This window comes from Ipomoea triloba, chromosome 14 (genome assembly GCF_003576645.1).
Source record: "Ipomoea triloba cultivar NCNSP0323 chromosome 14, ASM357664v1".
Lineage (NCBI taxonomy): Eukaryota > Viridiplantae > Streptophyta > Magnoliopsida > Solanales > Convolvulaceae > Ipomoea > Ipomoea triloba.
The window spans coordinates 20,009,930-20,031,264 of record NC_044929.1 but is presented as its reverse complement, the minus strand read 5'-3'; the positions used below and the strand labels follow the sequence as shown (position 1 = coordinate 20,031,264).

Here is a 21,335-nt window from a genome sequence, read left to right as displayed (position 1 = left end):
AAGGATGCTTTTAGAAAAAAGTGTCATAAGTCTTCAAATTTTAGCTAAAAAGTCAATTGAGATTGACAAGTTATGAAATTGTGGATATAGATTATGTAATTGTAAAAATTCGGGTCCATGGCATAATAACCCCAAGTTATGAAATTGTGAATATAGTGTCAACTTACTAAAACGTTCGAACCTACAAACTCTCATATAATAATGGTACAACCAAGTACCACTAGACCACGAGTATCTAATAATACACCAATCACACACATAAATAAACGTTATTTGTGTGTAATAACAGTGAATGAAATTAAGGCAAATGAGATGAATTTCACCGCCGACCGGCCGTCCAACATTCCTCCAAGTGTCCAACAGCACTGAACTTTTTAGGTTGGTGCCACTGTCACACCACCGCGCTTCTTTGCTGATTGCTGGCCATGGGGAAACGGAATTCTTCCTCTCTCAAGCCCTCCGCCTCAATGCTAACCGGCGATGAAGACTCTAGCTGCCGTGAACTGGCGCTGGTCACACAATCCGACATTACTCCCTTCTCCGGCGGCCTTCGCTTCAGCCTGCCGCCCGGTTGGGGCGTGGAAGAAGTCCCTCGCTCCGATGGCTCCAGAATTGACAGGGTCCCCAAATGATTAATTCCTTCTTCTTTGATTCTTCGATTGTTTTTGCCTGAAGATTGATGAAATGAGTTGTTAATCTTGATGCAGTATTACTTGGAGCCGGGGACTGGGCAAAAGTTCAGATCAATGAGAGAAGTGGAGAGGCATCTCAACGGAGAAACAGTTACTCGTAGTAGACGCCGCGGATCCACTGCTCTCACTGTTTATAATCGTTCAAAGGTGATTTCCAAACACTTGAACAAGAATAATTCATTCCTGGATTTAAACAGGATTTCCAGTTTATAGCTCACTGCAACTGTTAATTCTGTTGTTTCTTTCTTGCTTGCTCTCATCAGAGTTCATCCCGGAAGATGATTGTTTATGGTGGAAAGGTAAATTCTCTGTCTCTTCTTCTTCTGCTGCCAAATTTCCAACACCTATGAATTCTTGTATGTATAATGTATCTGTATCTCACATCTTAGAACAAAGGGAAAACCTAGTAATGCTGCAATGATGATCAAATGTTAATTTGATGCATAAGATGTTGAGATAAACAAGGAGAACAAGAATTGTTATGAAAACAATGGCAGAAAGTAAAGAAAACAAGATTTACACCCTAAACCCTAAACCCGCAGCCCGCTCAGCACTTATCATCCTCCTGTACATTATTCAATCAAATGGATTATTCCAATCAATGAGGATTTTTTTGATACATTAGGTTTTTCAGCTTACGCCAACTAATCTTAAGTCTCCAGAACCCCTGCCCAAGAGTTGCTAAGAAGAGGATTATTTGATAATGTAGTGAAGAGCATTTGGTTAGGTTGAATGAAATAGCCTTTGGAAATATTGATGTTACAGTCATATGTGCAGATGTTGAGGCTGGATGAGAAGGAGCTGAGTGCAAACCGTCAGGCAATTGTGCCTTCCGGAGCTGTAGTTAACCGGCACTATGAGCTTCCTGATGGTTGGATAGTGGAGGAGGTACCCCGTAAATTCGGGAATTCAAAAGATAAGGTATGGTACTTTGCTTACCCTTGCAATGATATCTGTGTGTGCACTGCTAGAAACACGTTGAAAAGGGCAATGACAGGCTGCGCTGGCCGCTGGGCTCTCCTGAGCTAGGAGAGTGCCGGTCTTGAGACATGCTTAAGTGTTTTGTTAGCTTGGGGTTTCCCCCGCCTTTTCTTGATCTGAAAAAAAAAAAAAAAAAAAACTAATGTTCGTATGTGCTTTTGGTGTGCGTTTGTGCAGTATTACTACGAACCTGGCACTGGCAGGAAGTTCCGGTCCAGGGCAGAGGTTGAGAGACACTTGACAGAATTGAGCGAACATATTTCCTTGTCTGAAGCACTGGAAGAATTGAATGAGAATCGGCCTCTATCCAAGATGTTTAAATTGCACCATCCCACAACGGTAAGTACACCGAGTACCAAAAACTCCCCTGCAGAATTGACACTCCAAGATATGTTTAAATCGCGTAATAAGCACTATTGTTTCCTGCTTCCTGTTCCCCAGAACTCGGCTTCACAGAAGAGGAAAACATCTAGAGAAGACTTGGTTCTCAGGCCGCCATCAAAAGTCAATTGGGTTCTCGCTAGTCCTAAAGGGGATGAATGGAATCCTTTCATCGGTGATACATTGGTCTCAGATTCTGTAAAGCAAGAATGGAGCAACAGATTCACGTCGCTCATGAACAACGAGACCTCTGCTTGACAGTGGTATTTGTAGGACAGGAAGACATCCTTGTACCTTTGAGGAAAACTATTTGTAGTTTTATGAAACATAAGTTACCTTTGATCTTGTATAGACAACATTGAACTTCATTTGAAAACCAGTGTGTTGTGTATAAAGGCTGTTATATTTCCGAATTGAAATCATTATTTATGGCAGTTTCGAAATGCAGAGAACTGTAACCAACATACACTCAGAGTATCTAAAGAACATCACTACCAAAACTAAAACAGGAAAGAACAAGAAGGGGCATTACAGGCAAATACTATGTTGTCTTTTTGTTTCCTATAAGATCAAGAATGCAGTTTTCCAGATAAATATCGGGATAGATTATCCCTCGCGATTGAAGCAGCCTTGTCGACGGATTGAGAAACCTCTTGCCTGTACCCGGGATCATGGTGATGAGGGAGAGGAAGCTCATCCAACACCTCATCTTCCATGTCGATAATGATGTTATGGAGAATGCAGCATACCAGGATGAATCTAGGTAACTTATGTTTGTCCGGTCTCCACATGTTTCCTTGGATCATTTTCCAGACATCCTTCAATCTCGCCAGCGCCCTCTGGGCCACAATGCGCGTTGCAAAGTGCATCTTGTTGAACTCGGCTTTGGGTCCCGAAAGTTCTTTCCCGGGATAGGGAGTCATAAGCCAGGGATAAAGGGGAAACCCGGAATCACCAACTATGTATTCCTCTACCTTGGTTTCTGCTGACAGCTTTATAGTCTTGCCATTTAGCCTTTCTCCCTTCTGGCAAAGTTTGAAGAACGTTGAGCTTTGGAGAACCGAAGCCTTGCCCATCTTCCCGGGCAGGCCAGTGACAATATCCCGGAACTTCATGTCGGGATCAACGACCGCCTGCAGGATCATGCTGTGATTCTCCATCTTGTCGAGCCACACATCAGCTGTTTGTTCAGACGAGGATAACATCATGGTGATGTGCGTGGTATCAATCGCGCCACAACAGTTTGGAAGGCCTCGAATTTGTTCAAATTTGGATTTTATCCGGCTCAGCTCCTGCTCAGACGATGGCCAGCAGAGGTGGTGGATGCCTTTTTCTTCTATGGCCTCCACGAAGCGCCAAGTCACTTGAGAGACAGTCGAGTGATGTGCCCCGAACGAATCACCAACTGCAATTAGCGAATTACCTGAGCAGAGTCTCCGCAGAGCTAAAGCTACTTGTTCATGTAGTGACATCGGCTTCCCACTCGTGAACACATAATTCGCAGATTTCACCATCATGTGCTCCTTCACAAGCGAGCATATATACTCAAATGTCCTTCTCGACATCTTGAACACAGATTGGAAGCTGTCCATACCCTTCGAGGGTGAAACATTACCTACACAAAGCAAGAGATATCGTCCTCAGCACTAGAATGATGAAATCGACTTTACAAGGTCATAAAAACACACAATTCAACCATAGCCGTTCTCATATTTGTCAAAAAATGGATATATATAGCATTCAATACAACATCCAGAATTATTCAGAGTATAATCGAGTCAGTCAATGTAGGATGAACGACAACAGATAATTCAAAAGAAAAATGCGCATAGCGTTCATGGCAAGCAGAGTCAACTAGTAATACGAGAGAAAGAAGAACATAATTTCGTTTGACAGCAATGTTGCTTGAGCACATCACTCTTTGAAACGGAACTGCACAGATGAATATCACTACAGCATCGACACATATCATGAATATGTATAAACGTCAAGCATCCTATAATTTTCTTAACACAAATAATTAACAGGCACGTTTAGCCTCCTAGATGATTTTTCTAGTGCAATTTTATAAGGTAAATGAAAATTTATTTGATAATTTGATTAGAGTAAAATACAAAAATACAGTCAAAACTATTTGCTCGGCTATTCAAACTTTTAAAGCATAAAATTTCAACCATAAGCATGTCTGTTCTTCACTCTTTCGCACTAATCTGAAGTACAGTTCACAATATGGATCCAAATAAATTCATAATTTTTAGAACTATCCCGGTATTTAAAACATAATTTCAAAAGCAAAAGAGAACAAAACAACGGGAACCACATTGAGAATATGCTGATTACAAATATAGGCATCCCGCATCCCTTACCCCCGACTTTCCCTTCAGTGTGTGTACATTAGATTTCCTATATCTTCCCTCGTAAATGGCCTGCAGGGATTACCAATTCAACCTCAGGAGTAATGCGTGCCTTATCCGTGAATCTGTAACATTTACTCGGTGCATTTGAGCCCCGATCAAGGCATATTCACAGTTTTTCACCACATTTCAGGCAGCTCAAATTTCTTAGAAGAACTAACTTCATAATATCTGGTTTTATCACTAAACTCAATGTAAATCAGCATCCATTTTCTATCATCTACAATATTTGAGCATTTCTACAATGTATGCTCAGCGTTTAAGCCAAAGGGTAATTCCCTCTTTGTTTCGTTTTTCCTCTTATTTGTCTTATCCGGAGAAACTAACTTGCGAAATCTCCCTGAGCAAGCACTTTTTCTTAAGAAACACGACACAATTGGTTAAGTAGAGAAAGTAGAGAACCTATACACACACACACACACACACACCATACCATACCAATAGTATCTGCATTGTAAGAATTATGGTGCACAATGCACAAATTTGGTGACATTTATTCCTGCAAGTTCAACTTGTTCCCGTCTCCTTTTCTTTCTCTTGAAAATGCTATATGATTGCAAATGTCTATGATTGTTATTGCACCAACTAGAGACAAATATATAGCTTTCTCTGTCTATTAAAGGCTGTTTAGACTCGTTAATATCTTATGCAAATATTTGCTTGTACAGACAAAATATAGACCAAACCTCAAAAGTACCCCAACTATAAGTACAAAACATTGCAGCGATTCAAATACAACATCTCATGAGCACGTTAATCAACCAAATTTAATTTTGCATTGTTAAGCCACGAGGAGTGTGACATCCAGACTTACATCAATTCAACGGAGAAAAAGACATGATAACCGAAGGACATATAACCTAAATTTTTCAGGAGTTCGCATTCGGAGATCAGGATAAGGACCAATATCCCAGCTACCAAGCAAATACATTATACGTCAACTTAATACCTTCACTGAAATATTATTCCGAAGAGCTAAATCATCTCTTTTTTTTCCTCATTATGCAGGAATACCAACAAGGATTTATTACGCTTCGTGTTCTTAAAGTCAAGACTAAATGTGAAAACTTTCTTAACGACTTCTTTTGATGGACCATACAGTCCACTTATGAGTAAACATATAATTTCTTGAAGTCCTGAAAGCAACCTCAAGAACATGATAATGTGCAAAATATATTCAAAGGCATGTAGAACATATAGCTAGATAACTTGAATCGACCAAGCAGAACAAAACCGGGATACAACCAAGAACGCAACATCCACTATCCTAGTCTAAACCGAGACTGTATGACAGGCTCAGAGGCAAACTTTACTAAATTTTCTGCAAGAAACATCATGAGTTCATATCCTAGGATTTCCAAGACAGCTCAGTTTGATCTTTAGCCTAAACTAGAAACCCTGGGCTAAACAAGGCCTCTTTCTCATATTCATAGATGGCAACATGTAACTTCATTGGGAGGAAAAGCACAACATAACACAACACATCCCAAATTGGTATTCACCTTGCAAATCAGGATTCAGTCAACACAATCACCCATTAAACAAAATTGCTAAAAACTTAATGTTCAAAACCAAACCTAAGCAAAAAACCAACATTGAAAGACAAAAGAGCAAACTGATAAACACTTCACCTGCAACCCTTTTGGATAACACAGCCCACCAATCAGCAGAGCCATCCTCAGAAGCCCCAGAAGCCACACCCTCCTGTTGTTGTTCACCCTTCTTCTCCACCTTCCTCTTCTTCTTCGACCCTCTCACTGGAGCCATCAGTGCAGACTCGCAAAACACCCAATTTGGAAAATTTTTATTTTTATTTTTTCAAAAGAATCAAAGCTATTACACCCCCACCACTCTACACAATACAAAATCCCAGGATTCCCAGGAAATAAACTCAATTATAAATCAAGAAAACTCGAACCCATTCTTCCCTAGCCAATATTAACCCAAAAAAGGATCACAAAAACAGTGGGGATTGGGGAATGAAGATGCAAAACCAGCAACATTCTCCAAACCCAACAACATATGCACGCCCACGTGCACATAAACATATGCGTGACGGAAAGATGCTTAGCTGAAGAGTGTCATTGGTGCCTGTATTTCAGTGAGGCGTTTTTTGGAGAGCGTATTGTGTATTGAGACATGAAACTGCTCATTTTGTAGACTTTGACAACCAGTAGAAAAATAATAATAATAATAATTATAAACGAAAAAAAAAGGGAGAAAGATATAAATGGAATTAAAGCTTAACAGAGACAGGGAAATCTATGCAAAAATATGAAACGAAGAAAAAAAAAAAAAGCATTTTTCTCTGGTCAATTGATCTCAGTTTTGGTAGAGAGTTGAGTTGAGACAGTGCGAAATGTCAGATAGGGAGACAGTAGATAAATTTTATCTACTTATGTATACTGTTCTCTAACAATTTCAATCGTCGATATCTTCTATGAAAAAACAAAAGTAAAAAACATTATTTGACAGAACACCCAAAGATTCAAAGTGATAGAAGAGAATTTTTGCGATGGAAGTATTATTAATCACTTTAACAAATTTTGATACATTTGTCTCAGAAGAGTGGAAAACGACGGGAATAACACAAAACCTGGGGAAAAAACAGTAGACCATTAGTAGTATGAACGCAAATATTTCTGAATTTACTGAATTAAGTCTACTTCTATATCAAATTAAATTCCGTTCATATGATTATGGTCAGACTACGCATTTATATTATATTGGAGGTGTTTGATAAATAGCTGTTAGTTGTTAGCTATTAGGTTAGTGCATTTGAGACTAGTTGATAGTATTAGTTGATTATAGAAAAATGTTTGATAAATTAGCTGTTAGTTGATTGTTAATTACAGACAAAATGACTTTCTTAAAAAGACTATCTAAAAAGCTACCTTGAAGAGTTTTTTGAATTTAAACATTTTGAAGCAATAATATGTTAAAAAAAAAACTAATTAATCAAACACTTATATTGAATGTTTAACCAAATCAAATAGCTAATACTCCGTAGTAGTCAAATAAGCCAACATTGACTGATAAAGTGATAAGCTAACTATTGCAAATTATTTTGCGGACCCAGATCTACATTGCAATGTGAACCCGAGTTTTGAATGATCACAATTTACATACTAAATGTTCACAATTTACCTTTTAAAAATTAACAATTTGTATTCTCAAAAAAAAAATAACAATTTGTATAATACGAACACACAATATTAACCTACACAATTTATGTATTTTAACTTAGAAACATAATTTATATTCTAGAAGTTCACAATTTCAAACTAAAAGTACACAGTTTCGTTCAAAAGGGAGAAGCAGGGCTGATCATATTATTTATAGGCCCGGGACGCGACAAAAGAAATAGGTCCTACCTGATGTTAACATATATTTCATACCAAAAATTTAAATTACAAAAAGATAAAAAAAAAACAAATATCAAATACCTTGAAATAAGATTAACATGTTTTTAACAATTTTTACATACACAATAATAGTCATGAAAACATTTATAGGTACTTTCACAAAGAAATAATTTATAAAAATGAATAAACAATTTAAAATTAAATAAGCTTATAATAATAGATGTTACCTTGTAATAGATTCAATAGTACTTAACAAAATAAGTTTATAAACAATAACATTGTTATCATAATAAATAATAAATTAATTATTAATAAAATTTATAAAACAACACTTATAAATATATGCGGAGCTAAAAAATCTGAATAAAAACATATGATTTTAAAATAGTTAAAGATTATTGTTTGAATAAAATAATTTAAATAGAAAACATATTATAAATCACAAATCGTATTTATTAATTTATAAAATACATTTTCCCTTAACTAGATATTCATAAGGAAAAAAAAATCTTTTACTTAACTTTTCAATATTCTGATATTGTTTTTAAAAAATATTCTGTTATCTAGTCTAACAAATTATGGGGTTTTGTTGACTAAAAAATTTGAGTAAAAGACATATGATTTTAAAATAGTTATAATTGTTTGGATAAAATAATTTAAATAGAAAGCATATTATAAATCTCAAATGTTATTTATTTATATGTTTTTAGGAATACTTTTTCCATTAACTAGAAAGAAAAAAAAAGTTATTTACTTTTTAGTTTTCAGATATCTAGCCTCACAAATTAAGAGAATTTTATTGGTTAAAATGAAGGAAAAAGGTTTCAACTCCTTATCCGCCAAGTTGTAGTCTAGGTATCTATCAACCAAACAAATTTATCTTTATATAAAATAAATGTATATTAATTACGTATACATATATACAGAGTACTATATATAAAAGGGACCATCCTGCAAGCATGGGCCTTGGGCAAGCGCCCTTGCCTAAGACCGGGCCTATGAGCAAGGAGTGCCCGTTACCCTCTGTCGCCATCTTCTTGAGGTACTGAGTGACGGGCCACCCTAGCCCTCTATATATGTAGATAGGTCTGTTGTAGTTTTGAAGAAAAAACAAGACGCACCTTAAGAACAAGACCTGCACACCTTAAGCACAAGACCTACGCACTTTAAACACAAACCCTACGCACCTTAAGTTTGACCCATATAGAAAATGAACAAATTGCCTTCGTGTTTTGTTTTAAACGTATTTAATCCTGGACGTTGATTTTGGCAAGATCAATGGCTCTCCTCTCACTACACAACCACACCTGAGTACTCCAACTGCACGAAAACTGATTCTATATACCACCCCGGCTCAAACGCAGGACCTCCCATTTGGGACAACCACTTCATGTCAATGACTACAATCTAATGAACTTATATATTTAATTTCTTTCTTTTTTACATTTTCACATGATTTTGTGTGATATTCTTGTTGTTGTTGTTGTTGTTATTATTTTGTAATTTACAGTAGCAGCTTATTGACCTTTTTGGTTTGAGTTGATCAATTATATATAACTTATGCTAGTTTATCAGTTTGTGATTTTTTACTCGTTAAGATTACAAGATGAGTTTCACCAAGAGCAGATATTTGGTAACAATTATGGTTTCCTTTGATTAGCGAATAGGATCGAATTGAATTGAATGAATTACAAGGAGAGAGAGAGTCCTTTTATCTAAGTCTATCGGGACTCTCCTATTCTACAGGTTATAGTTAATGACTCAGTAGGAGCCACTTAAACTTAACCATACAATATAAAATAACAGATAATAAATAGTTACATATAATAACTCAATTCACACACCCCCTCAAGCACAGGGTTGGATCTCTTCAACTTTGAGCTTGCAGCGGAGAGCCCGAAAACGCGGTCCTGGAAGAGGCTTGGTAAAAATATCAGCTAGCTGGTCCTGTGTCGATATGAAGTTGACAATGAATTCACCAGCCGTGACTTTGTCTCGGACGAAATGATAGTCAATTTCCACGTGTTTGGTCCTAGCATGAAAAACCGGGTTGGCAGCAAGATAAGTAGCGCCCAGATTATCACACCACAACTGAGTCGGATGCCCAGAGTCCAGCCCTAACTCCCGAAGCAGAGAAACGACCCAAGTGACTTCAGCGGAAATATCGGCCAAACCTTTGTACTCAGCTTCAGTCGAAGAACGCGCAACAGTACGTTGTTTGCGAGAGAGCCATGAGACAAGATTATCCCCGATAAAAACCGCATACCCGCTAGTGGACTTCCGATCCACCGGACAGCCGGCCCAATCAGAATCGGAGTAGGCATGCAACTGTGTGGACGGGGAGCAAGATAACCGAAACCCGAAGTTCTGAGTCCCTTTAACATACCGCAAAACCCGTTTCAGTAGACCCCAGTGATCCGCAGTAGGTGAATGCATAAACTGACAAAGTCTGTTGACTGAGAAAGAGAGGTCAGGTCGGGTGATTGTAAGATACTGTAAAGCCCCAACAATGCGCCGGTACTGAGTCGAATTGTCATACGGCTCTAGGGAAGGCGTTACCGGCTGAGTGAGAGAAACAGGTGTAGCAAGTGCTTTGCAGTCTGTCATACCAGCACGAGACAGGGTGTCTTTCATATAGCGGCGCTGTGAGAGAAGGTAGCCAGATTTGTCAGATATAGTTTCAATACCCAGAAAAAAACTGGGTGTGCCCAGATCTCGAATCTTGAAAGTACTGGAGAGGCGCTGAAGTAGTGAATCAATAAGAGATGCATCATTGCCGAGGATGATGATATCATCTACGTAAACCAGTATGAAAACCCGAGATGTGCCTGCTGTGTAATAAAAGAGAGAGACATCAGTCTTAGACGCAGAAAAGCCAGAGGCAGTTAAAAAGTCATGTAAGCGCTTGAACCAGGCCCGAGGGGCTTGTTTGAGACCATATAAGGAACGCTGAAGGTGGCAGACATGACTCGGGTGAACAAGATCTTCGTAGCCGGGGGGTTGCTTCATATACATTGTTTCTGAAAGATGTCCGTTTAAAAAAGCGTTGTGAACATCTAGCTGTCGCAAAATCCAGTTGTTAGACACGGCGAGTGAAAAGAGCAGCCTGACTATGGTAGGTTTCACGACTGGGCTAAACGTGTCAAAGAAGTCTTCACCGGCGACTTGATTAAAACCCTTCGCTACTAAACGAGCCTTGTAACGATCAACTGAGCCGTCAGCTTTTCGTTTGGTGCGAAACACCCATTTGCAGCCAATTATGTTCATTTGAGGAGTAAGAGGTACTAGCTTCCAGGTGTTGTTGTGAAGCAAGGCATTGAATTCTTGATCCATGGCATCACGCCATTGTGGATGACCCACAGCCTGAGAGTAACAGGTTGGCTCAGTAGTGGCATTTAGAGCATAGAACTGTTCTCCAGTGCCTCTAGTCTTGCGACGGGTTCGCATGGCATGACCGTCATTATGAGCTTGACTCGTGGGAGCCTGATTTTGAGAGGTGCTTGTTGACACTGAAAATTTACAAATTTTGATTATTTATCAATATTAGTATATTTATTTAAATGTATTTGGATAATATTGATATTATCTAATTTGTTATTTAGATAATATCAAAAGAGTTTGAATTTATCAAAACTCTTCTATCCTACTCCTATAAATAGTAGCTTTTATTTCTATGTAAACATCCCGGAAAAATCATAATAAAAGCAGTAAAAGCCCCCCAAGCTCCTCCATGCCTATCATATTGATCCAAATCTCCCATTGAAGATCAAGCCATTTGAACATCGGAGGCCCTTCAGAAGAACAAACATATAAGTTCTTCTTTGAAGATCAAGCCAGTATAGATCCGGGGGCCCTTCAATGGAGCGTCAAGACATCAATTGAAGAATCAGAGGATCATCCAGAGATATTGTACCCACACCCCATATTGATATATTATATGTAACATGAATTTTGAATCCTACATATATATATTCAAATTTCTTTGTTTACAGTGCTCGTCGGAGCCTCAGCTTCAGGCGGAGCCTGTATAGCAATAGGTCCGGGTTCTTGCTCTAAGGGTAACACAGCAGGACTCGTGTTCAGTGGAGTGATAGATAAGACTAGACCAATCCCCCACGGTACTTCATTACACCCCTGAGATGAATTCACCTGCAAATTAGACTGTGAGGCAAAGGGAAACACAGTTTCATTAAATCGGACATGGCGACAGATATAGGTGGTCCCAATATTTAGGTCCATGCAGCGATATCCCCTAAAGGAAACAGGGTAACCTAAGAAAACGCAGGGTGTTGACCGATACTCAATTTTATGTCGATTATAAGGTCGCAGATATGGGTAACACTGACAGCCGAAGACACGAAGAAAGGTATAGTTGGGTTGTGTTTGAAAGAGACGAAAGTGTGGACTTTGGAATTCGATTGATGAAGAGGGGAGAGAGTTGATCAGATATGTGGCGGTTTCAAAAGCGTAATCCCAGTATATCTGAGGTGTGGAACTGTTTACTAATAAGGCAAGACCAGTTTCAACTATGTGTCGATTACGACGTTCGACACGACCGTTTTGTTCATGGGTATGCGCACACGATTGTCAGTGAATAATACCGAGAGTGTTAAACAGTTTATGCAGCCGGAGGTATTCACCCCCTAGGTCAGACTAGATGGCTTTGATAGAACGCGAAAACCGTCGTTCTACCATAGCCCAAAAGGAATCGAATATTTTATATATGTCCGATTTTAGCTGTAAAAGATAAAACCAGCTAAATCGGGAAAAATCATCTACAAAAAGAACGAAATAACGTGAGCCCGAAGCAGAAATTACAGGAGACGGACCCCATATGTCCGTGTAAATAAAATCTAAAACATTCGAGCTAGTGTTTGCAACCCTATCTAACGGAAAGCGTGATAACTTTCCCATTTGACACGCTGTACAATTATTATGATTTTTCAAATTATTAACTGACACAGGACAATTTCGGAGGACTCGATTTAGGACTTGACCATGAGGATGCCCCAGCCGCTGGTGCCACACGACTGATGAGGCTTTGGCAGACACAAACGCTGAATGAAACTTGGTGCGCGGCAGCTTGTAGAGACCGCCAACCGTGGACCCTTTAAGAAGCACCTCCCAAGTTTGACAATCCTTCACAAACAAACAATTATGATGAAATTCAAAGAAAACATTGTTTTCATTAGTGAATCTATGTACTGACAGAAGGGAGAGAGCTAATTTTGGGACATGTAGAATATTAGACATGGTTAAAGGTTTGGAATTAGATGATATTACTGCATGACCCAAACGTGACACCTCCAAACCTGTACCATTTCCAACCGTCAGCACATCCCCTCTAGTATATGCCTCGGAGTGGTCGAGCATCCGTTCATCAGGTGTAGCGTGCAAAGACGCCCCTGTATCAGGGTACCACCCATCCGAGACTGCATGCGGCGATTCACCAGAAACAGCAACATTAGCACGCTGCGACGGCCGATCAGCATAACGTTTGAAGCAGCTGACTGCCATATGGCCGTGAGATTTGCAGATCTGACAACGAGGAGATCCGCCGCTACCGCCTCTCCGGCCAGATCCTCCTCTGCCTCGCGAGTTCCGACCTCTGCCGTGTCGGCCACCTGAATCCGAACCGCCTCTGCCACGACCGGCGAAAAAAACTGCAGGCGGTTGCGGCAACTGCACAGACTCAGCGCCCGTGAAATCATCGGAATTAATAAATTCCTGATTTTGGAGGTGATCAGCGAGCTGTTGCAGAGTGACCGTCGCTGTTGAAACGGTGAGGGCGCTGGCCATTGACCTGTACTCCGAGCGTAGCCCCCGTAGGGCATACAACACCTGTTCGTCGGGAGAAAGTGGCCGGCCGGCGAGTGACAACGCCTCAACGATCATTTGAGCCTTGCCAAGGTATTCGGCCGGAGTACTATTACCTTGGCGAAGAGTCTGAAATTGTCCAAGAAGACTCAAGCAACGTGATCTGGATGACGAAGCTAGAGCGACATTAATGGTGTCCCATACCTCGCGAGCGGTACTACGACCTACGGCAAGGTACATAACCTCGTCGGTGAGCGACGAGATTAGCAGAGACAAGATCGATTGATCTTGCTGGACCCAGGCATGATAAGCCGGGTTCGGTGGCAACGGCGTAGCCGACGTAGCAGTGGCGGCCGGTTGCGAAGGGACAGCGAGAACCGCCGGCGGGCAAGGATGTGAGCCATCGAGAAATCCCTGGAGGCCTTGGCCGCGGAGAAAAGGGACTAATTGCGTTCGCCAGTGCAGGTAGTTGCGCGACGTGAGCTTCACCGATACAAAGTGATGCGCCGCTGTCAAGGCTGTGGGTGTGACCGGAGGTGGAATTGTAGTAGTGGCAGGGACTAATGTTCCGTCGGTCGGTGGTGCGGCCATTGACGATAATCGGAGAGTGGATGTTTAACGGAAAAGGTGGGGAAAAATCCTACCTATCGCAACTGATACCAGATTAGCGAATAGGATCGAATTGAATTGAATGAATTACAAGGAGAGAGAGAATCCTTTTATCTAAGTCTATCGGGACTCTCCTATTCTACAGGTTATAGTTAATGACTCAGTAGGAGCCACTTAAACTTAACCATACAATATAAAATAACAGATAATAAATAGTTACATATAATAACTCAATTCACACCTTTAAATAAAAATATGTAATTTACCATGATTAATACGAGATTAGGAGATAAGACAGTGACAATTTTGTTTTGCCACTTGTTTCAACAAAAAAACAGCAGTTGACTGCTTGAACTGAAGGAGACAAGGAGTTTCGGTTGTACTTAATTTAGAGTTCAGCCCATTGGGCTATTCTAGGGTGTTTTGGGCCAGTATAGGATGGCAGGCCCATTGAGCTGTCCTAATATGGAGTGAGAGTGTATAATTATCAGTTTATTATCTATGCCCATCTTAAATTATTAGAGATTATTATTTAATCAGGGTTTAACATGGGGTCAAGTTTAAGCCCAACTTAAATCAGGATGGAGGTGTTGCATTTAACTATTTATCACTACTTGAACATTATGGTATGACAAACATAGAATTCCCTTTTCAAACCAAAAAAAAAAAGAACATATAGAAATTTTCTACAATAATTGGCACCCAGTAAAATGTTGATAGTGCTTAGAGCAATCACAATAGTGATTTTTCTCAATTTTTGAAGAAAAAAATTAGGACTTAATTTTTATCTAATGAGAAAGGGNCGCCTCTGCCACGACCGGCGAAAAAAACTGCAGGCGGTTGCGGCAACTGCACAGACTCAGCGCCCGTGAAATCATCGGAATTAATAAATTCCTGATTTTGGAGGTGATCAGCGAGCTGTTGCAGAGTGACCGTCGCTGTTGAAACGGTGAGGGCGCTGGCCATTGACCTGTACTCCGAGCGTAGCCCCCGTAGGGCATACAACACCTGTTCGTCGGGAGAAAGTGGCCGGCCGGCGAGTGACAACGCCTCAACGATCATTTGAGCCTTGCCAAGGTATTCGGCCGGAGTACTATTACCTTGGCGAAGAGTCTGAAATTGTCCAAGAAGACTCAAGCAACGTGATCTGGATGACGAAGCTAGAGCGACATTAATGGTGTCCCATACCTCGCGAGCGGTACTACGACCTACGGCAAGGTACATAACCTCGTCGGTGAGCGACGAGATTAGCAGAGACAAGATCGATTGATCTTGCTGGACCCAGGCATGATAAGCCGGGTTCGGTGGCAACGGCGTAGCCGACGTAGCAGTGGCGGCCGGTTGCGAAGGGACAGCGAGAACCGCCGGCGGGCAAGGATGTGAGCCATCGAGAAATCCCTGGAGGCCTTGGCCGCGGAGAAAAGGGACTAATTGCGTTCGCCAGTGCAGGTAGTTGCGCGACGTGAGCTTCACCGATACAAAGTGATGCGCCGCTGTCAAGGCTGTGGGTGTGACCGGAGGTGGAATTGTAGTAGTGGCAGGGACTAATGTTCCGTCGGTCGGTGGTGCGGCCATTGACGATAATCGGAGAGTGGATGTTTAACGGAAAAGGTGGGGAAAAATCCTACCTATCGCAACTGATACCAGATTAGCGAATAGGATCGAATTGAATTGAATGAATTACAAGGAGAGAGAGAATCCTTTTATCTAAGTCTATCGGGACTCTCCTATTCTACAGGTTATAGTTAATGACTCAGTAGGAGCCACTTAAACTTAACCATACAATATAAAATAACAGATAATAAATAGTTACATATAATAACTCAATTCACACCTTTAAATAAAAATATGTAATTTACCATGATTAATACGAGATTAGGAGATAAGACAGTGACAATTTTGTTTTGCCACTTGTTTCAACAAAAAAACAGCAGTTGACTGCTTGAACTGAAGGAGACAAGGAGTTTCGGTTGTACTTAATTTAGAGTTCAGCCCATTGGGCTATTCTAGGGTGTTTTGGGCCAGTATAGGATGGCAGGCCCATTGAGCTGTCCTAATATGGAGTGAGAGTGTATAATTATCAGTTTATTATCTATGCCCATCTTAAATTATTAGAGATTATTATTTAATCAGGGTTTAACATGGGGTCAAGTTTAAGCCCAACTTAAATCAGGATGGAGGTGTTGCATTTAACTATTTATCACTACTTGAACATTATGGTATGACAAACATAGAATTCCCTTTTCAAACCAAAAAAAAAAAGAACATATAGAAATTTTCTACAATAATTGGCACCCAGTAAAATGTTGATAGTGCTTAGAGCAATCACAATAGTGATTTTTCTCAATTTTTGAAGAAAAAAATTAGGACTTAATTTTTATCTAATGAGAAAGGGTGACTTTGGGCTAGCTTTTTCTCTTTCAAATATAGTTTTTGAGTGGAATCCACTTTTGGGGAGAAAGGAAAAAACTTGTGCAGATTATTACATGCACAGAAGGCGCGTAATGCGTTTTTTTTTTTTTTTTTTTTTTTTTTGAGTACTACTGACTCTGTTACAATGTAGTATCTGTTCATAGCTACTTTCTCAACCTACTGAAGTACAAAGAGTCAATAGTTGCCTCCGAGGCTTGAACCCACTCCTATCATGCGTTTAGTTTAGTTTAGTTTAGGATTTTTTTTTCTCACTTGCTCTTGTCTCTTTTATCTGGCTTGCAAAAAAGCACAAAAGTTTACAACTATTAGGATTGCTCTTAGCTAGTATAACAAAAATAGTGCTCATGGCTATACATGTTACAATCGATATGATAGACTTCTTGACCAGTTTTTTGGTTATTTTCTTATTTGAATTTACATTCTTGGTCCTTGAGGATGAGTCATGTGTTGAAATGCGAATGAGTTGTTTCCAACCCATCACAACGATGAAAGCGACTCGAAGGTTGCAATCTAAAAGATCTTGAGAAGTGGACAAGAGTAGAGATTCTCACTTCCATCTAATTGAGCCAATCAAAGGTGTTATTATAACATGATTGGATTTGCTTAACAAAACACATTCATCATGAAACTAATCAACGTGTAAATTAAATGGTCCCAAAATTAAAAGAGCCGTGCAAATTTTTCGAAATTCAATTTAAAAGATTTTGTAATATGTTTTAAAAAGACGTTATAGGTGTTCACTTCTCGAGATTTATATGAACTCTTTTGTTCCCACCTCCTGTGCCAGAATACTAAAGAGAATGTGAATGTGTCCCCCTAATTTGCACCGAAATCTCTAATTTTATATAATTTTTTTTCTCTAATTAGCAATAGATATAATATAATATTAATGTCACCATTTCCGAGTCCCCCTTAACCGGTCAACGACCATTCCCTTCCCTTTCACATTCTTCTCGTAAATCTCAGCCATTGAAAACATCAATTCCTGTCCTCCTAACTTTAAGTGCAAACTCAGTCGTCGGTTCACAGACTACTAAAAACCTGGAAAAGTCAACACTTTCTCAAGAATTTTGGCAAAAACCACAGAGCCCATAATAATACAAACAACGTTTTTTTTTTTTGAATACAAACAACGTTAAAATTCACACAAGCCTACAACCCATAACCAGACAACCAAACCCATTCCAACTACTATATTCCACCAACAATTTCTACCCCATTGCCGTGCCGTGGATGCCAAGTCTAACAACAGTACACGTACCCGCTTTTCATTCGTCACGTCAAAACGTCTCAACATCTTTTCAAGATCCTATCGCCCACGAGAATTCAGATCACATCGTTCATGAGAATTCAAGAAAAATACTACATGGACTCCCATTGGGCGAGAGTTCAGGATTGGGGAGCCATCCTTTTGCTACCATGTTGGCTAGTGTCCACTTGGGTTTTTGGCTTTCTTGGGATGCATTTCGCCCTAACACCATCAATCTCCTGTTGGGTCAGTTCCAGTTTAGAGCTCCTGCAGATGGATTGGAGATATGATCAATGATTGATAGGCAAATGGGGAAATTTTTGAAAATTTTATTCCAATTTTGTGAGGCCCACATTGATAGGGTGCACTAAAGTTGTAGCAGCTTTATGAATTGTGAGTTTGAGGGAGGCAATAAATACTGCACAATCCCCATGTAGATTAGCTCAAGGGTACAGATTTAATGAGGCTCAATCATACCTTTACAACCCAGAAACTGCAAACCAGATATGTATGATCATAGTTTCAATACATTTATTAGGTTCCAAAGTCAAACTTGCAGATAAAAAGCAACACCCACAAATAATGGCGTTATTTGCTTCAACCCCAATCCTTTTCTGCAAATTTAAGGACAGTTTAATAGTCTATAGCCTTCCAAATGTCCTTTCCTCTACCCACTCCACCTACTCCTATTTGAAACTTTATGTTCTTGTTCTTGTAATAAAAGCCGCAACTCCAAACTTTTTATTAGTCCAAAGTCAAATATTTTATATACTGCATTCATTTTCACACCTGAAACTACTCAAACTCCTCTCAAAACAACTTTCTAGTAGCATTGCTAATATTTGCTTCATATCCTATCAAATTAGTCAGACTATTGACTTAGTAACTATAATATTACATTAGTCTTCTTAGTTTGAATTGGTCAACCACATACAATCTAGACTGGTTTACTGGCGCGACCTGGTTTACCTCCTTATGGCAATTTTTCAATAAGGCTAATAGGCCGCTTTTACTGAGAATCGAATTTGAAATATTGTGATTACCAAACCAACTCGAACCTTGCAGTATGTTCTAAGGGTTAGGTTGTTAGCCCATTAAAGACAACAGGAAGCAAAGTAAATTTAGAAACACCTTAATGCAAGATTAAGGAAGGTAATCCAACCAAGAATTGATAACCCAGTGGCATTCAAGAAACAAACAAAGAAATACACGGGAGAATGTAAAACTGAGACAATTCCATAATTTGCAGGAGACACAGACGAATATATAATCAGAATTGGCAGAAAAAAAAAATGCAAAATTACCGTTCAGCATTATAAGACGAAGATCTCTTTAAGCCTGGAAATTCCTCCTTCTTTGTCTCTATCAAGCTCCCACTGAAGTATTCTTTATCTTCTAGCTTTAATTTTACCGGGAACTCCACCATAGCGTTCTCCGCGTCCTTATCCACGTGATTGCCGCCGCCCGCGGCGGCGCGTGGCAGCCTCGCCTTGTAGTGGGAGATGAGAGAAAACCCGTGGTCTTTCCCGTGGCCGGCGCCGCAGTCCCGGAAGGAAATGGAGCCGCAGGAGAGTAATTGCAGAAGAACTGACGGCGATTTCGGTTTTCCTTTCGTTGCGGCGGTTATTGGGTCTTCGCCGGCGGGCTCTGATCGGAGCACGAGCCTCCCGTCGGCCTTCATTAGGGTTTCTAAGGTTTCCGGGCTGGAATCCGACGGCGGCGGCGAAATCTCGCCTCGGCTCAGCTCCGTGCTCTGGCTCCGGACCGGAGTTTGAGTTTTCCCTTCTTTGCCCTCTTCTTCCTCCTCCACGACCCGACCCGGTCTCCTACGACGTCGTTTATCGTCCGTTTGAGTCGAAGCGTCGGCGGCTCGGCCGGAAGATTCTCCGGTGGACTCCGCCTTATACACTCTGTACTCGTGGAAATCAGACGAGCTCCACGACTGGTTCCTCCTCCGCGCCGTCACCGGATACTCGCCGGATTTCCGAACGTCCGGCAAGAGCGGCACCGAACTGGAAAACCCCAATTCTTCCGACGGAGAAATCAGTGCCCCATCCATCAGCTCCGATCCCTTGAGAACATACTCTTGCCCATGCGCCGGATAAATAAAATCATTCTCCGACAAATCGTGCCACACAAATCCATTCTTGTAGCTCCTGCAAATTTGGGAAAATTCAGAAATAACATTCGATAAAGAGCATCAATGTTACTTTAAATTTTGAATCGAATATAATTGTTGAATAATACTAAGGATATATTAAAGTGTTAAGGAAAAAAGGCATAAAAAAGTGACCTTTTTGCAGACCAGGAATAAAGAGAAGCCAAGCCTATTCCCCGGAGGAAATTCAAACGGTTGATCACATCTGTAAAGCGCAAAACATCACAACTTTTAATAACTCAAAAAAGTTAAACCTTTCTCCATATTTCCCGGCTAAAGTTTCAATCTTTTACCTCTGAGATAGAGCCCTTCCGGCGAGGAGAGAGGGACCTCCATGAAATGAGGGTGTTCCAGCTGCCCATTCCGGGAGAGGTAGTAAACCACGGCGACTTTCCGTTCCGATTTGGGCTTCGCGTTGGGCGGCTCCGTCCATACTCTGGTCCGCTCCGGACTATTCTCCGCCGCCGTATGCTTCCATCTCTTCGACGTGTAAAGCTCCATAGTCGTCGTCCTCGCGGATCTCGACGTTGCCGCCATGTTAAAAAACCAGAAAACTTATTATTACAGAGAAAAACAGAGCGCAGAAACTGATAAGCGATATACTGTTACGTATGTGACTAAGCCATGGCGTTTCCCGAGACTGGAGATTAAACTGGAAGTTTGCGTAAGCATTTTCACGTTTATAAGCATGGCGGAGGGGCCCCCAAGGGGTGGGGTAGGGTGGGTGGGTAGTTTGGGGTGGGGGGTTTAAGCGAGGGAGAGAAGAGAGATTCAAAACCGGATGCGGCAGACAACAGCTAGAGAACAAATTTGTTGAAAGGTGTTTAGGATTCAGTACTTTTTGGCCATTCTACCAATTGTAGAATACTACATAAGAAAGTCTAGTTTCGGAATCAGTTGTTAATAAATTGTATTTAGTGGTTAATAGATACCAAATTCTTTGTTAAAGTTAACTGTTTATATTAATGATTAACATGTTAAATAGTCATATACATATATAATTTTGAAATAAAGGTATACATATACTCGTATTTACTAATAATAATGATAATAAAAGGAATAAAATATTTATTAAAAAAAAGTCTTTTGTATTCCCATTTTCCCACATAAGTGGGAAAAGTGGAAATGAAGTCTTGACGCTTCTATAAGTCAAATTATTCGAACTAACACTCAAAATTTGAATCTAATTTTAAATTTTGGGTGAACCCGAATAGTTATCAATTTGGATATTTTAAA

The 21,335-nt window shown here is 40.2% G+C and overlaps 3 protein-coding genes across 3 annotated transcripts; 1 reads left to right on the top strand and 2 right to left on the bottom strand.

Annotated features, from left to right (window-relative positions):
• Positions 1 to 308: 308 nt before the first annotated feature.
• Positions 309 to 2,473, top strand: LOC116004885 (methyl-CpG-binding domain-containing protein 7-like). Its single transcript, XM_031245084.1, has 6 exons — positions 309 to 620; positions 708 to 839; positions 956 to 991; positions 1,470 to 1,613; positions 1,851 to 2,012; positions 2,115 to 2,473. The coding sequence occupies exons 1-6, from the start codon at positions 426 to 428 to the stop codon at positions 2,310 to 2,312; spliced, it is 867 nt and encodes a 288-aa protein (XP_031100944.1). The 5' UTR covers positions 309 to 425; the 3' UTR covers positions 2,313 to 2,473.
• LOC116004884 (protein ALP1-like) lies at positions 2,439 to 6,855 on the bottom strand. Its single transcript, XM_031245083.1, has 2 exons — positions 6,100 to 6,855; positions 2,439 to 3,669 (listed from the first exon to the last, which is right to left on the bottom strand). The coding sequence occupies exons 1-2, from the start codon at positions 6,233 to 6,235 to the stop codon at positions 2,624 to 2,626; spliced, it is 1,182 nt and encodes a 393-aa protein (XP_031100943.1). The 5' UTR covers positions 6,236 to 6,855; the 3' UTR covers positions 2,439 to 2,623.
• A 10,806-nt stretch (positions 6,856 to 17,661) lies between these two features.
• Positions 17,662 to 20,763, bottom strand: LOC116003624 (protein UPSTREAM OF FLC). The gene is made up of 4 exons (XM_031243524.1): positions 20,393 to 20,763; positions 20,235 to 20,304; positions 19,246 to 20,097; positions 17,662 to 18,208 (listed from the first exon to the last, which is right to left on the bottom strand). Exons 1-4 carry the CDS (start codon positions 20,634 to 20,636, stop codon positions 18,082 to 18,084), a joined length of 1,293 nt encoding a protein of 430 aa, XP_031099384.1. The 5' UTR covers positions 20,637 to 20,763; the 3' UTR covers positions 17,662 to 18,081.
• Between the last annotated feature and the right edge of the window lie 572 nt (positions 20,764 to 21,335).

Coding starts and splice junctions, on each gene's coding strand:
- LOC116004885 (XM_031245084.1), top strand. CDS start 426: ATGGGGAAACGGAATTCTTCCTCTCTCAAGCCCTCCGCCTCAATGCTA. Junction 621..707: donor ATGGCTCCAGAATTGACAGG/GTCCCCAAATGA, acceptor ATCTTGATGCAG/TATTACTTGGAGCCGGGGAC. Junction 2,013..2,114: donor AATTGCACCATCCCACAACG/GTAAGTACACCG, acceptor CCTGTTCCCCAG/AACTCGGCTTCACAGAAGAG.
- LOC116004884 (XM_031245083.1), bottom strand. CDS start 6,235: ATGGCTCCAGTGAGAGGGTCGAAGAAGAAGAGGAAGGTGGAGAAGAAG. Junction 3,670..6,099: donor GTTATCCAAAAGGGTTGCAG/GTGAAGTGTTTA, acceptor TGCTTTGTGTAG/GTAATGTTTCACCCTCGAAG.
- LOC116003624 (XM_031243524.1), bottom strand. CDS start 20,636: ATGGCGGCAACGTCGAGATCCGCGAGGACGACGACTATGGAGCTTTAC. Junction 20,305..20,392: donor GGAAGGGCTCTATCTCAGAG/GTAAAAGATTGA, acceptor TGCGCTTTACAG/ATGTGATCAACCGTTTGAAT. Junction 20,098..20,234: donor TATTCCTGGTCTGCAAAAAG/GTCACTTTTTTA, acceptor CCAAATTTGCAG/GAGCTACAAGAATGGATTTG.